General features: G+C 31.3%; 3 protein-coding genes across 6 annotated transcripts in view; 1 reads left to right on the top strand and 2 right to left on the bottom strand.

The window, feature by feature from the left end:
- Positions 1-958: 958 nt before the first annotated feature.
- On the bottom strand, positions 959-6127 carry LOC131939759 (beta-1-syntrophin). The gene is made up of 7 exons (XM_059298246.1): positions 5900-6127; positions 4830-5058; positions 4304-4689; positions 3876-4018; positions 3365-3561; positions 2471-2661; positions 959-1898 (listed from the first exon to the last, which is right to left on the bottom strand). The coding sequence occupies exons 1-7, from the start codon at positions 6119-6121 to the stop codon at positions 1806-1808; spliced, it is 1461 nt and encodes a 486-aa protein (XP_059154229.1). The 5' UTR covers positions 6122-6127; the 3' UTR covers positions 959-1805.
- Positions 6128-7059: 932 nt separating this feature from the next.
- On the bottom strand, positions 7060-13726 carry LOC131939771 (protein BANP). 4 transcript variants are annotated; one of them, XM_059298270.1, is made up of 11 exons: positions 13644-13726; positions 11401-11528; positions 10859-10941; positions 10545-10720; positions 9481-9521; positions 9258-9332; positions 8924-8999; positions 8505-8668; positions 8173-8414; positions 7848-8003; positions 7060-7575 (listed from the first exon to the last, which is right to left on the bottom strand). In XM_059298270.1, exons 2-11 carry the CDS (start codon positions 11525-11527, stop codon positions 7447-7449), a joined length of 1269 nt encoding a protein of 422 aa, XP_059154253.1. In that variant the 5' UTR covers position 11528; positions 13644-13726; the 3' UTR covers positions 7060-7446. The 4 variants fall into 4 exon arrangements, with proteins under 4 accessions (XP_059154253.1, XP_059154254.1, XP_059154252.1 ...); XM_059298271.1 differs by having other exon boundaries at positions 7848-8000; positions 13556-13718; XM_059298269.1 differs by having other exon boundaries at positions 13556-13717.
- A 303-nt stretch (positions 13727-14029) lies between these two features.
- The window catches only part of LOC131939770 (protein O-glucosyltransferase 2), a 33477-nt gene continuing 32395 nt past the window's right edge, over positions 14030-15111 (top strand). The window contains exon 1 of the mRNA XM_059298268.1: positions 14030-14319. Within this exon, the coding sequence (XP_059154251.1) occupies positions 14153-14319 (167 nt within the window). The 5' untranslated portion in view covers positions 14030-14152. The remainder of the gene's footprint in view (positions 14320-15111) is intronic.

The raw sequence follows: 15111 nt of genomic DNA, 5'->3' as shown, positions 1-15111 counted from the left end.
ACAACATAAAGCAAATGGATCACCAGGTACTGTGTGTGGAAGCTATCAAATACTAGAATCACATTCACAGTTTTTGGGAACACATTACTTATTTACACAACTTTTGTAAAACTATGAGGATAAAATAAAGTCTCTCATATAGAAAATTCTATTGACAAATATTTGAATCAAAGTTTGTACTATATTTACATCAGCTTTCTAAAAAGATCTCAAAGAACAAAAAAAGAACAAAAAAAGACTTTAAAGAAAAAAGTTAAAAATATTTAAAAACAAAATAACTGAAAATATATTTACATTGAAATTCATTTTTTAAAAAAAGCATAAATTCTACTCACAACACTCAGAGGAATAAAGTGTATATACAAAAAAGGTTTTCATCAGCTTAGGTAAATATGGATATATAATATTCACAAGAGTATCAACAACAAAAAGCGAGAAAATTTTTTTGAACGCAAAGCAAGCAGTAACAACCAGTTCTATCAGGGGGTATAAAATTGTGTACAGACAAGAATCAGTGTATAAATAAATTATTTTAAAAAATGAAACAATACATCTTGACTGGATGATTAATACAAAAATTAGCGTTAACAATTAAGCTTAATATCAATATTGCGTTGTTTTTAAACTGATTATTCTTTCATATTTAAATTGACAATCCTAGCTTATATGATCAACGCAGGATTTTAAAAATATTCAACAGTGTAATTTTATACAATAATTTAACTTTCAAACATAAGTCACCATGAGGAGTTATATGAGCAGATGAAGTAGAGTTTCTTTGAGTGTAAACACAAAAGAATTGTAAACACAATGCTCTGATGTGCTGCCATCCCCCCCCCCCCCCCACCTTAACTTTTTAACAGATCACACCACCTAGTGTGGGCAAATGACAACTTTAAGGACTTAAGTTTGATCCTGTGTTTAAATTGGACACAAAATCTGTTACAAATTGTTACACCAACAGTTAACAGGTAGTTACATTTCTGCTTGTTTTTAAATTTAATGTGCTTCTTAAGTAACCCTGTTTTTTAAGTAAACACTTTCTTTATAGTTTCTTTAAAACAGATGTATAAATTAGACTAACAAGTGTACACCATGGGTTAATACAGTTTACATCAATATTTGAAATTATAAAACAATCAAATAAATGACTGTAATTTAAAAAACAAAAATAGCTTGACTTGACCAGCAAGGGGGTAATTATAAATAACCAGACTAAATAAAAAGCTATAAATTTAATAACTAAATAAAATTTCTGTTCAGTATGTATTACACAGATTTTTTCTATATCTATAACATGGTCAGCAGTTGTTTGGTATGAAAAAAAAAATGAAATGCATCAATGTCTACTATGTTCTAAATAAAACTAAGTGATATCAGCTAAAAAAAGGAAATAAGTTTTCCTTTAACAGCAATAGATTACGGGTGCTAATTGCTTAATTAAACTGAATCTGACAATGAAAATTCAAAACACAAAGGTCACATTATTTTCTGATAATCTGGTCTAATAACATAGGACTAACATAAACCAGTTTTTCTACCAATAAGATACCAGCACAATTTAATAAATATATTCAATCTTAGAAAGAAAAAAAAATATATATATTTTTAAATTGAAATAATGGCAAATGATATCAAAGCTAGTTCCTAACTTCCCTTTACCAGTGAACTGAACACTTATGGTTAAGATAGTCCTGACAACATTGCACACTAATAGCTATAACAATGGCTTTTCAATATCAATTCACCTGATAAATTGCTAGTTAATTAAATAGTCTAGATACACCTATGTTGTCTATTTGCTTTCAGGCTATAAGTCCAAGGCGGCTCACTTTAGCAGACAGGAAAGTGTGAATGACAAACACTATAGGTTTTGGGCAAGTATTAAGATCCAATTCCTGAAAACAGAAGTTATGTAGTTATGATGTATAGGCCTGAACTAAACAAAACAATGTATATGTTAAATTTGTCAGATTTCTGAGTGGTATATAAAAGATATTTATTTGCAGCAAAGCTAATTAACATTAACAGTTAGATATGCTGAAAAAGAACTATGATAGTACCTTGAGCTTTCTACTGTTAAAACATAAAATCCTTAAAAAGAAGTTTCTTTAATTTATGCCATTTGAGAGTAAGTTTTTTAGTAAATTTTTTTTATAATAAAATAATAAAATCTAAAAGAGATTTACTGCAAAGATTAATGTTTGGTTTGTAAAAATCAGAAACAAAAATTAACTAAAATATGAGAAACAGGCTTATCATATTATAACTTTTTTTTTAAGAAACTATACTACATTTTTAGTAAAGAAAGCTGTACCCAAAGCTATCTCAAAAATATATGTAAGAAATTTATGAATAATATTAAAATGATCTTTCAGGATAAAAAAAGTTCTAATCATTCTTGATTTTTTTAGGAAAGAAAAATGAATTTAAAAAATCAATAAGGAAATTGGACTTCAAAACAAAATACCTGTTCTCCAATGTCAGCAAAATCTAACCATAAAAGTCTATGACCATCATCTGAGGACATTCGAAGGTTCTCAAATGGATGAGCCCACAACACCTCACCAGGCCCATCAGCTCCTTCTACCTCCTCCCTAAGAGTGAAACCATCTTCGTAGTGTACAGTTAACTTTGCTTTCTTGTGTTTCCAAACTACAGCTGAAATATTCAAACAGCTGTTTAAAAGTGGCAAAATATTTTCAATATATTTTTTAAATACCTTTAATAATTGACTACTGTATTTAAAAAAATAGTATTTCTGAGCTTTTTGTGTCTTTATTACTAAGTATTTATTTAAGCTAAAAGTTTTATATTTTTCAACAAAATTAGAAAACTTAACATTGAAATCACAATATTTTTCTTCCTATCTGCTGTTTACTTAAAAGTATTTGTTCAGTTAGGATTGCCATTGAATTTTTTAAACTTAAAACACAATTTTTGATTTGTTTTCTATTGCTATTATTTTAATTACATACAAAATGTTTGCTTAGTTAAAATTTTTTTAAAGAGATTAGTTAAAACATATTTTTACAATTATTGCTTTATTTACTCACTGTTGTGAGGTGAGGACAGGGTCGACAAGAATCAAACACAAAGTCCGTATACAATTAGCTTCTTTTATTGCTTGCGAGATCAAACTAAACCGAGGCTGCTATAAGAGAATGGACCCCCAAACTTTTCTAACCCCACCTTTTATACCCTACCTAACATCTAAGTTTTCTATGCTATATGTCACTTCACTCCCAATCGTTCCTATGCTACAAAATAGACTATAGATTGAAGGTTAATGAAAACATGTAAACAAAAGGGACGCTACTCTAAATCTACGTAAATACTTATATGTAACAATCTTAACACTCACAACAAGAGACTTGTTTAGTTATAATAGCAGCACCATGTGAACCTTGCACCAAGGCACGGGACCAGAAGGCTAGATCGCGTTGTGTTTCAACTCTGAAGATATGAACTTCAACCCCATTGCGTGAGCCTGAGCGCGTGCCAAAAGACATGACATCGGCTCCTGTCATCTGACTGCTTTGTTTACCACAATGAACTAGCCTGAAAATGGGGTGAAAACATGGGTCAACCAAACATAATTGTGAATTACATTAGGAGTAGGCTACAGAGTAGCCATATCTACTTCCTGATAAACAAAACCATCTAGTTTATTAGAAAAATTAAAGAGTTTTTTAAACCTCAAAATTAAATAATATCAACACCAATTATCAGGAATCAGTGAATTCTTTCAAACGATCAGTCGTTGTATATGATCTATTTTCTAAATAAATTCTAGTTTTAAATAAAAATGGCCTTACTCTTCAAATTGTAATGCTATTTATCAATATCAAACAGAAGAAATAAACTTTACTAACCTGGTAGCCAACAAGGGGTGTGACTGAAATGGTGTGGCCCATTCTTCTTTACTCCACGGTGCTGTGTCATAGAGTAAAATATCTTTATCTGTTAGGGCCATAAAAACTGGTTTCCATATTGGTGTCCCCTGTTCTCCAGTAAGCTGCAAGTTAGCAAAGTCACAGTTATTTTCCATTTAACTTTTAAACATGCAAACAATTTTAAAATAATGTTTTTCACAAATCAAGCTAGCTAGCTGAAGAAATAATACTAATTTTTAAAGGAAAAAAAATCAAATGAAAATCATAATGAATCAGTAAAAGTGGGTTACAAATTGCAAAATAGATTTAAAAAAATGAAATTCAACATAAAATGTTAATTTTTTAATCTCTCAAATACAGCTTGGCCACAGCTGGTTTTTGAGGCAAGTTAACAAAAAAAAACTTACTTGCTCAGACAACCAGCCCATGTGACGTATCTCATGCTGGTTAGGGGCTGACCTCAACATCTCATTCGCATCTTCAATAGCCTGTTTCGTAAGCATCATTACATTTGAATGGATGGCATTAAACCAATCAGAAGCTGTAGCTGGGTCTGGGAAGCGAAGGGTACAGACACCCTTGCTATCAGGTGAATGCAATTCTAGAGTTCTCTTGTCTGAATCAGGCACTGTCAGATTTCTACACAAATAGCACATCTTTAAAGGCAGGGTTTTTGTTTCTGACCAGCTGGCTTTGGCCACTTCTTTCTGTGCTGAGTCCTGAGTACCCCATCCTAATTCATTCAGTGGGGAGGACTTACGAAAATATGGTGTCACTTCTCTGAGGTATTTTACTGCAAATACATATTTTGAAAGTGAAGTGAAATTTTAAAAATTACAAACCAGCATTATCATGAAATGTGGTTTTAAGAAAAAAAAATTATATAAAAAATTAGAAAAAAAAAAAGGCAAGGAATATAATAACTTTACACACCTTCCATTTCTACCACTCTTCCAGCCTTCTTTAAAGCTTTGACAGCATCATCATGGGTGGCATCCCTTAAGTCTTCACCGTTTACTGATAAAATGGCATCACCAACATATAGCTTTTCTGTTTTATCTGCTGCCATGTTTTTGAAAATTTTAGAAATAAGAATGGGCATGCGATTTTCTTTTCCACCTTTGATGCTTATGCCAAGACCATGTTGCTCTTCTTTAATGACCTAAAAATTGTAAACAGCTATTTTAAAAATGAATTTAAAATATCTTTAAAATATGTACACTGATACCCTTTCCCAAAAGTCAATTTATGTTGAAACAATTGACCACTGAAAAGAATCAAGATATTGATATTTTAAGTTTATTTAGCCTACAAAAACTGAATTATATTTCCAAATTTATCCAAAATAGTTCTATCAATATTAATTATTAATATTATCATCCTCCTTACAACATGCTTTAATATATCTAGTTCTAGACCTCTAGTAACAACAATATTGTAACATTGCAAAATGTTCCCGTTGTCTGGCTAATCATTAGGCCCATTCATTCCAGTAGGCCTAACCGTAACCAACAAATCAAAATAGAGACTCAAGTTTACATTTGATCATTCTATACTAGATTCTAGATCTAGATCTAGAAGTCTATATCTAGATTTTTAGATCTAAACAAAATGGAATGAATCAAAAGATTATTTAAAGAATTATTAGAATCAATAGAATGGTTCATACAAATTAATTAAAAACAGATTTTACTTAGAAGACTAGATCTAGAATCTAGATCTAGACTCTAGTAGTTATTTATAATAATAAATACTAGGCTAAATAGATCTAAGAAGTCTAGAATCTACTTAAGATAAGTTATTTTAGTAAGAAAATAATTTTTTTACCAAGAAGAAAAAGCCAAAATCAAAAGGACTCAAGACTCAAAAGGTCAAGGGTGGTTTATTTTTTTATGCTATAGTCAAATTCTAAATCTAGCTAGAAAATCGATCTTTAACTAGAATCTAGATCTAGATCTAGATCTATCAGTACTTAGAATCTTGTAAATGTAACTTGGCCATACCTTGACATAACGTTTTTGTCCAGTGATGGATTCGGGTAAATCAGCATTGCCATTAGTTAGTCCGTGGCCAGCGTCAACGGAACCATTAGCTGCTGCCGCTTGATCGGGATTTTCAGTAAGAGTTAGTGTAATTGATTCTTCATTCAGAGTGACACTTACAGGACACCATTGCTGGCGAATAAATACTTCAAAAGCACCAGCTCGCGGCATTCCGTTAGCCATTTTGACGGTGATTATAAACACACCGGTAGTAATACTTAAGATTTTAATTATTTGTACTTGCAAGTTCGATTACTTGGTTCAAAATTAACGTTCCAGTATAGATTACTAATTCGATTTATAAAGTATTCATTTTATCAAAAAAATTAATTATGTTAAGTAAAATGTAATTTGATTTAAAAGCATAATTTTACTAGTTTGATTTGTATTAAAGTTTAGAGCTATTAAACTTACAATTATTGGGGTAATTGCTATACTCGATTACTAGAAATATTTCACATCACTTCCGCACTGACGTTCATATCCATTGATAAAATAGGAAACGCAGGGAGAGCTACTGTAAAATAAGACAGCAATTTATTTTCCCCTTATTAGCTCCCTTTGACTAGGAATATTCTGTGATATCAATTTTAAGTAATCTACGATGTTAGGCTAGTTATCTTTATTTGTTGAAAGGTTGTCATTATTTGCCACAGTGCTGCCTTTTTTTTTCCTAATTAAATTCTTTTTAAAAATCTTTAAATTGATATGATAAAAACCCATGAATTTTCAGTTTTATATCTCACTTCCTGACAAAAAGAAAAAGTACATGTAAATTTTTTACTTTCACATTATTTAAGGCCGGTTGACATTAAAAGCCTGTCTTATAGTATTTGCATTAGTAACATAGTGATTGTAACATTATAGAAATGTTTCAGTATGAATGAGGACCTGAAGTTGATATGATACTGAAGTTGCCGGTATGTAGTTACATGATGTATAATTCTGTACTGGCCAGAAATGCTGAGCTGTTCATTTGAGGTGAACATATTAATTTTAAGTATACTTTATTAGTAATGTAATTAAAATAATTTTAGGTATATGTAAATGTGTGTTTGATTGCTTTAAGTTAATTATAAGACATTACTCACAAAAAATAAAATAAAAAAACAACAAAGTAATACTGTGAATACCAAAAATGTATTTAACACAGCATAAATAATATTTATATATATCAACAATTTAAAAACAATAATCTGAAATGGACATACATTAGGTATGTGTTACTAGTTTAAAAAACACCCAAGCATTGGCACACTGCATTTGGTAAAATTAACATTTTAAATTGTTAAAATGAATTGAACAATTTTCAGATTTGATCAATATGAGATAAATGGCAGGATTTGAATGGAATTTTTAACATTTACAGGAACTTCAATACTTCAACATTCATCCATCAACTTTTAACTTGTAATTTAAACAGCCATTTTCCAACTCAACAGCATACAACAATACCATATTTACATCATGAATATTTCAACAGCTGCCTCTCAAGGCAGGGCTAATTGTCATTGGGACACATCCGTTTCCCCACCAGCTCCAGAGACATTTTGTTGTATGTGTAAGACTTCGCCTGCATCTGTTGTCATTGTTGCTACTTGAATACCATCGCCTAATATGTCTGCATGCTGAATTTGCTGTAAGAGGAACGAAGGTGCATAGTGACAAGAATGTTACAATTAGCAATTTAATTTTTTTTTTTGTAATTTATTAATTTATCTTTTCATACTTTTAAACAGGGTATAGTTAGTCATGCTTAAAGTATCCTCAGTAAACCCTATAGCTCTCTTTATTAAACAGAAATTTTTTTTTTGGGGTGTGTGTGTTAAGATTTTTATGTTTATCACATAACTGCATTTTGTCTCCAAATGGCAACAAAGAAAATCGAATGTCACAAAACACGGCTTACCCCTATAACTTGATCTCCAGACAATATCTGAATGTGTTGAGCATGCTGGAGCTGTGATATTTGTTCTGGAGTAGCATGCAGTATTTGAATTTCACCAGTTGGAAGACCTTCTCCTTGCATAGCTAAAGCAGCTTGAATATCAGCTTCTGTTGCCTGCTAAGTAGATAAATATATTATAAAAGCTAGCCAACATTCAATGTTTGTCTATGTATATAATTCTATACTTTCTAGCATTTATTCAAATACTAGTTAGTTAAAAAAAATAACTAGTTATACAGCCAGGTTAATGCTAAAAAGTACTTTAATGAAATAAAAATAATATTACCTGATGAATATGTAACTCTCCATCTTCTTGACTAAGGGAATCATCATCACTGCCACCACTTAAGTCACCTATATGATTGCCTATATTAACATACGAAGGTGGGGCTTTTCCTCTAAAAGCTTTTACAGTTAGTGGCATACCCCTCTGTCTTCGTCGCCAGGCTGTTCTGCATTTTGAATCTATATTTTGTTTAATTCTGTGCCAATCATTTTCTGCTATACCAAATTTATGTATAAGATGACCTGAAAAAAAAGTTTGTTGTGGTGATCAGTAAATTATTTTACCAAAATTAAATTAAACTTTATTTTAATGGAATTAGTCATAATGCTTACATCTAATGCCATAAATCATTAGAGGATCTAATTGTTTTTTGCCATGTTTCCCTTGACCAGACAGATTTGATGCTGCCTGTGTATCTCTATCAAATAAGTAGTCTAGAAGAGTTAAAGCCATTTTTTCTGCTGTCCGACAGTTAGAGTGTACATGTAAAAGATCACTGAAAAGAAATAACATGTTTAAATTACTAAATAGTAATTATGGTTAATGCAGAAAGTTACAATATTTACTAGCAACGAATGACAAAATACTAATAAATAACAGGATTTTAAATAATTTATAAAGTTTACATAAGGCTATTTTCAACTTTAAACATGAATAAAATAAATATCTCTATTTCATTAATCCACAGAATATTAATTAAGAAATGAGTTGAAACAAATAGCTAGCCTCAATGAGACAACAGTAAAAATACCTTGGGGTTATGGGCACTCTAACTCTCATTTCAGGGTTGTGCTCATCACCCAACCATGTGCCATTTGGAAAATCCTCTGCAATGGTTAAGAAAGTCAATTCAAGTGTTAACTAATTACATGCAAGGTGTACAATCACAAAAGACATTTCAATTAATCTGTATCTTAGGTTACAATGCTAAAACAAGTTCAGTAGCTATTCAGTTCTTTTGAGGTGCTAACAGCTGAGTCAAAACTCTAATATTATGTTGATGGTAAGTGTAAATTGCTAAAGCAAACTACTACTAAAGTATCATATTGGATACATTTGTATCAAGCAAGCAAAATGAAACTTACCTTCTGTATTTAATGTAATTAAAGTTACATTTGGACCAAGATTAGATATAGAATTATCCATGGAATTGATTTCTCCTGAAATTAACAAAAGTATAAAATATTTTGTAAGTAACATAAGTAACTGAGTGATATAATGTAAATACATAAAATTGCTCAATGAATGAGAAATGTACTACAAATTCAAATCAATGACAACTATAAAGGTAAATGAGTGTATACATACCTGGTTCTGTTTTTGTTTGTGGCAGTCCAACAATCACAGCTCTGTTGACAAAAAGACCCAACATTAAAAAAAGTTTACAATATTTATTGAAGTCACAATAGTTTGACAAACTATTCTATTACTAATAAAACTGGAGTATTCAAATGATATAATTAATATTAAATAGAAATGTTAATACATCTCAATTCTAAATGTCATACAATTTAACTTCTACATAAAGAAAACAAGCAAATTTCACATCTATTCCTGCTTGCACTACTTATGAACTACTTATTTAACTGTTTATTATTTAAAAGAATTATTTGAAATAATTAATAATTGTCACAAAAGAATAATAGCTTAATAGCAATAACGCAAGAAGGCTCCAAATATAACATAGATTTAACTTAAAAACAGTAACAATACTGCACATTCTTCACAAAGGTTAAAAAACTGTGTGGTGTAAAAAGTTCACAAAATGAACAGAAGGAAAAACGGTTGATTCAAGAAAGTTTAGTCTCAGCTGAATACTGGAAACCTTGTACAGTCAGCTACTTCAGTTTGCATAAGCTTTAACTTAAACAAACCAATGAACTTCAGTTAACCCTTTACAGTTCAACCATTTTTGTAACATGGGGCCAATTCTTTTTTAAACAAGTTTATTCTTTTTCTTTAAAAAAAACACTTAAAAATAACTTCAAAATAAGAACAAGTTAAAAGAAAATTATTAAAGATATAAATACATATAATTTAATGCAGGAGCTGTCATTTATCAAAAACACCAATTTATTTGGAAATGTTCTTAGTATTTGCTTCAAATTAGTTTTTAAAAAACTTTTTCAAATAAATGAAAATAAGATTACCAAAAATTGTGTAGTTAAACTATATTTCAACTTAAAATGTAATTTCCACAGCAAACTAATCCTTAAACTTAAAGAAATAATGAGAAGGGTCTAAATGTAGAATTTCAATCAGTACAAGTAAATTGTTGCATGCAACTGTCAAGTACATGGGTCCATAAAGGGTTAACTCTGTTCTGACTGACAAACTTCACAAGACTAATTGCTTGTGTGAACAAACAATACCCTTTCCGTGAGGCAGAGGTTGCTAGTCCACTGCTGGCATTGACAGACCTTGACCAGCTGATAATTTGGTCCATTTTGTCCTCCAGTGATCTTGTCCTGTTTGAAAGATGATCTATCTTAGCATCCATGTTGTCCAATCGTAAACAAATAGCTTTGTTGATATTGAAAAGAATTTGCTGAAAAATAAAAATATGCATGTTATGAAAGTATAAATTCTCATTGAACCAGGTAGTAAAAACACTTGCTCAAGTAACTTTTAAAACAACAGATTTTGAACTACAACTAAATGAATTATAAAAAAAACAAACACATACCTTGCAGGAATGGTCAAGATTGAAATCAATGTCACCATCACTGTCTAGCCTCATCCTTTTTCTCTCAGGCTCCCCACAGTTTTCTATTGAAAATGAAAGCACTTTGCTAAAAGCACTTAACCATGGTATTTTATAATCTAAAACCATTAAAAGCAAAGTAGAGGGAGATGTCTTTTAATATTCATTGTAGGATATAAATAATAAAATACAAAAGAGAGGTAACAAGTTTGATTTCATGTAGATCAATGCAGTTACATATTTATATTTACATCGATTTAAAAGCTATTCAATGCTAACTTAATATATTTCCCTGATCAGTTATGGTGATAATAAACTGTCTACATTTTAAAATATCATCAAAATGGAGTAATTATTATTCGAATTGAAGTTTATTTATACATATCATTAGAGAGATCCAACATTTGCTGGTAAATGTTTTAATTGGTGAAAAGGCAGATTATAAAAATAGTAACTATTTTCACAACAGAAATATTTCTTTAATAACTTTATAAACCCCAACAAAAACAGCACAAAATTGTTACCTTGAATCATGGCAGAAGTCCCATCCACATGAACATCTGTCACATTTGCAAGACCAGTAACCATGGATGCATCTATCGACACAGTGGTCCCACCAAAGTCTACTGCTTCGCTGTCTTGCCCAGACATCCTGAAGTTGAGAAAAGAATTTACACTACAAACCACACTTCCATTTATTGCATGAGTTTAGGGAATCAGTAGTTGCACTTTCTAGGATATAACAGTACAAAATAATTAAATGTTTTCAAATCAGGTTTGTTGAATAGTTTCAATTGTGCAATAAATGATAGTCTCCAGCTAGCAGTATAGTTTTTGAAAAATTAAAATATTTATTTAAGTTCTTGATGTTGTTTCTTCTTATTGTAATCATGTTTTACATGGCACACTTACCAACTGGTTAATGGTATGACTATTGAGAGTGTGTAAGATGAAACACTACATAATCATGTACCTTAACCTAAGTCAAACTTAAAAGGCTTATTATAAAGTGCTCTATCATGCATATCATACGCCGCTATTTAGTTGTTGTTTTTTCTACTTTTCAGTAATTCATAATTTGTGAATTCGACAGTACCAACGCTGCCACTGAAAATATTTCTTTAAAACACTATAAGTAGCTCGTTAAGGACGATACCCCCCCCCCCCCCCCATCCATTACAGTAAACTCCACTTAGTTACCCCCCCCCCCCTCCCCCTACGTTTAAAATCGTTTCAAACTAAATTATCTGCCCTTAATAGTCATCACTAAACCCGCCTCTGCTTGTAAACATTTAGAGTGAACCACAGCTCACCAGACCATGTAGGGGTGGGGGTGGTAGGAAGCGCGCTTACAGCTTGTTTTCTAGCGTCTCCCAGAAGAGAATTATATATATATAGATAGTATCATTCAGTTACAAATGTAATAAAACTTCACTTCTTTAGCGCTTTACCTAATTGAAATGGTAATACTTGTTAGCAGGAAAATAACATGACCCTAAACATGAGTCTAAGCTGATAAATTGCTTACAAAAATTTTGTGTGTGTGTTCTCTTATGGTTGATATTTTCCGCAATATTTTTTGGTACTATTATTTTATGTAGGAAAAAATTAACTTATAAATGATACTGTCTAATTGATTTATTTTGCTGCTGACAGATATGGATCTACAACCTAATTTAAATTCTTAACAATAAGGCAAAAGCTGCTTTCAAATTTGTAATACTTTTTACTTTTAAAAGATCTATCATTATACCAGCTTACCTGCTTGTCATATCATAATAAGAGGTTGAACACTGTAAGAAACTGTAATCTAGTAGTATTGTGTTCCAACTGAGCTGAGTCATAATTTTTTACAAAAATTTACTTTAGACTACAGTCAGGCCCTAGAAGTCGTTTAAAATTCTACCAGTAGACTACTTTTTATTTGATCAGACAAAGCAACTTGGTTGAGCGCTCAATGCTAGCCTGAAAGTCTCGACTTACTATATTGGTTCAGGGGCTGAATGTTTACACCGGTGTCCGATAATGGAATCTTCTTTAAAAAAGGGATGTTAGGTTACTGGTAGTTAGGCCCCTAACTAAATACACACATGGCTGGCTATTTTCAATGTCCCTAACCCTAACCCCCACCATACGCCTAACCCTAATTTCTAACCATAAAATTAGTCGAGATTACAATACTACTAACAACCCAACACCCCTTTTTAAAAGAAGATTCCATTATCTGACAAGGGTATCTATAATAATCATCCCATTTTTGTATTTTTCAAAACATAAATTTGATAAATCCTCATCAAAATGTGAAATAATTATTAAAATTTATTTAGCCTAAGGTTAAGGAGTCACCTGTTTTTCACATTACTAGATCTAGTCGTGGGCGATTTTACGCACCTAAAACGATAGATTACCTATCAACTAAGCCATCTACATGAAAAATTTCATTCAAGATTTCAGATAAATACTGTATATGTAGGGTCTAAGTGTTTAGTGTGTGTATACTATAGTTATAGTAACGCGATTGTTTTTGTTTACGTTTTGTGGGCGTTGTTACTCAACTATACAACAAGTTGTGAATGTCCTTTCAACAGTGTCGTAGAATCTACTTAGATCTAGATCAGCCATGACAGTACTCGAAAACTGAGCTGATATGGTAGCTACGTTTCAGAATACAATCATTACCATGTTTAGTACGTAAAATACACGTGCACATGAGCAGAATGCTTCACGGTGGGCTAAAGATAGTCCAGACATCGGATATGTTTCTTACTTTCATCTGATGACCTGAAAATCCGTAAAATCCCGTCAACTTTCTCGGAGACGATAATGGCGTTCAGAACGGTAAAATGCGAGAATGTCTGCGCATGACGCGCTGATCTAAGAGAAGTGCATTTTACAAGTTTTTTTTTAAAGCATTTGACACTAAAACGATATAATACTATTAATATACATCTTTTATGTCTTGAAATAAAATGAATTATTATGTTCTTCTCAAGCTCCTATACATAAGAAGTATGCTGTAAAGAAATAATAAAAACAATTTTTTTTCAGAGAGGGTGTCAAGACAATTAATGTAACAGCGCTTCATGCAAATTAAGCAGTTCGCTAGCCCGTCGTTTCATTGGTTGCTTTCTCTTGGGCTTGAGATTAAAAAAACTTTTCGGTTCACGAGAGATGAATGATGCGAGACTAGCCTAGTGCTAGGTTTTACATTGATTACCATTCACAACTGTAAGGGTGGGCCTGCTGTGTGTGCCGATAGTTTCCTGATACAGGAGTATGTTGTTGCCACGGACGCTATCGTCTATATTTTTGGTTGTGAGCGTTAGCTTTGCAATTGATGTGAGTGTGAAAAAAAGTAGAGTATGGGGACCTGGCTTGAATGCCGATTTTCTTTTACCAGTGAGATATTTTTATGTACAGCTGATCAACAAGGATGGCTCAAAGTGAGTATCGTATGAGTAGTAGTAGACTCTAGTTACTTCAGTCAGACTCTAGTACTATTACAATTATTCTGATCCAGTTATTAAATTAAATTATTCACAATCAACTATTAACTATTAGTCTTAGACTAAGTCTTAATTAATAAACAGGCCGTAGGTCTAATTAGATCTAGTCTAGATGTAGTAAAATACCAGTTTATTTGAAACGGTAATTGCGGTTTCAAAAGAAAAAATATTAACTAGAAGAGTATATAATTGTTGTCGGTAATGTTAGTAGTACTTTGTTTCTTTATACAAGCCTGCTAGAAAATATAATTAATCTTAATGTCTTATTTTTTTAAAGAAAAGTTTTCAAATGCTTTTTATTTTTCATTCATACATTACATGGTTTTAGCATCAAAAATACTTACCTGAAAAGGTTTATAATAACACATTTTTATTGACACCCTGAAATGAATAACGAAAACGATCTTCTTTCTAGATCTATATAAGAATGCATGCTATCCAAATAACTGTATAAAAACAACCTCTATCGCTATATTCAACTAGATTTTTATTTTGTCTTGTAATGTGTTGGCCCGTCTCAAAATGTAAACAGGCACACATATTATTAGGCATGTGTGTTCGTTAAGTACAGCTCAGAGAGGGGGGGGGGGGTGGTCAATTGTCCACCAAAATGATAACTAGCACATGTTGAGCTAAAACAATTGCCGACTGGGCGATAATATATATATGTAAATATATATATATATATATATATATATATATATATATATATATATATATATATATATA

The sequence above is a fragment of the Physella acuta genome, unplaced genomic scaffold (genome assembly GCF_028476545.2).
Source record: "Physella acuta isolate Inbredline_101_S28 unplaced genomic scaffold, ASM2847654v3 ptg000292l, whole genome shotgun sequence".
Taxonomy (NCBI): Eukaryota; Metazoa; Mollusca; class Gastropoda; family Physidae; genus Physella; species Physella acuta.
This window is presented reverse-complemented; position numbering and strand designations above follow the sequence as displayed.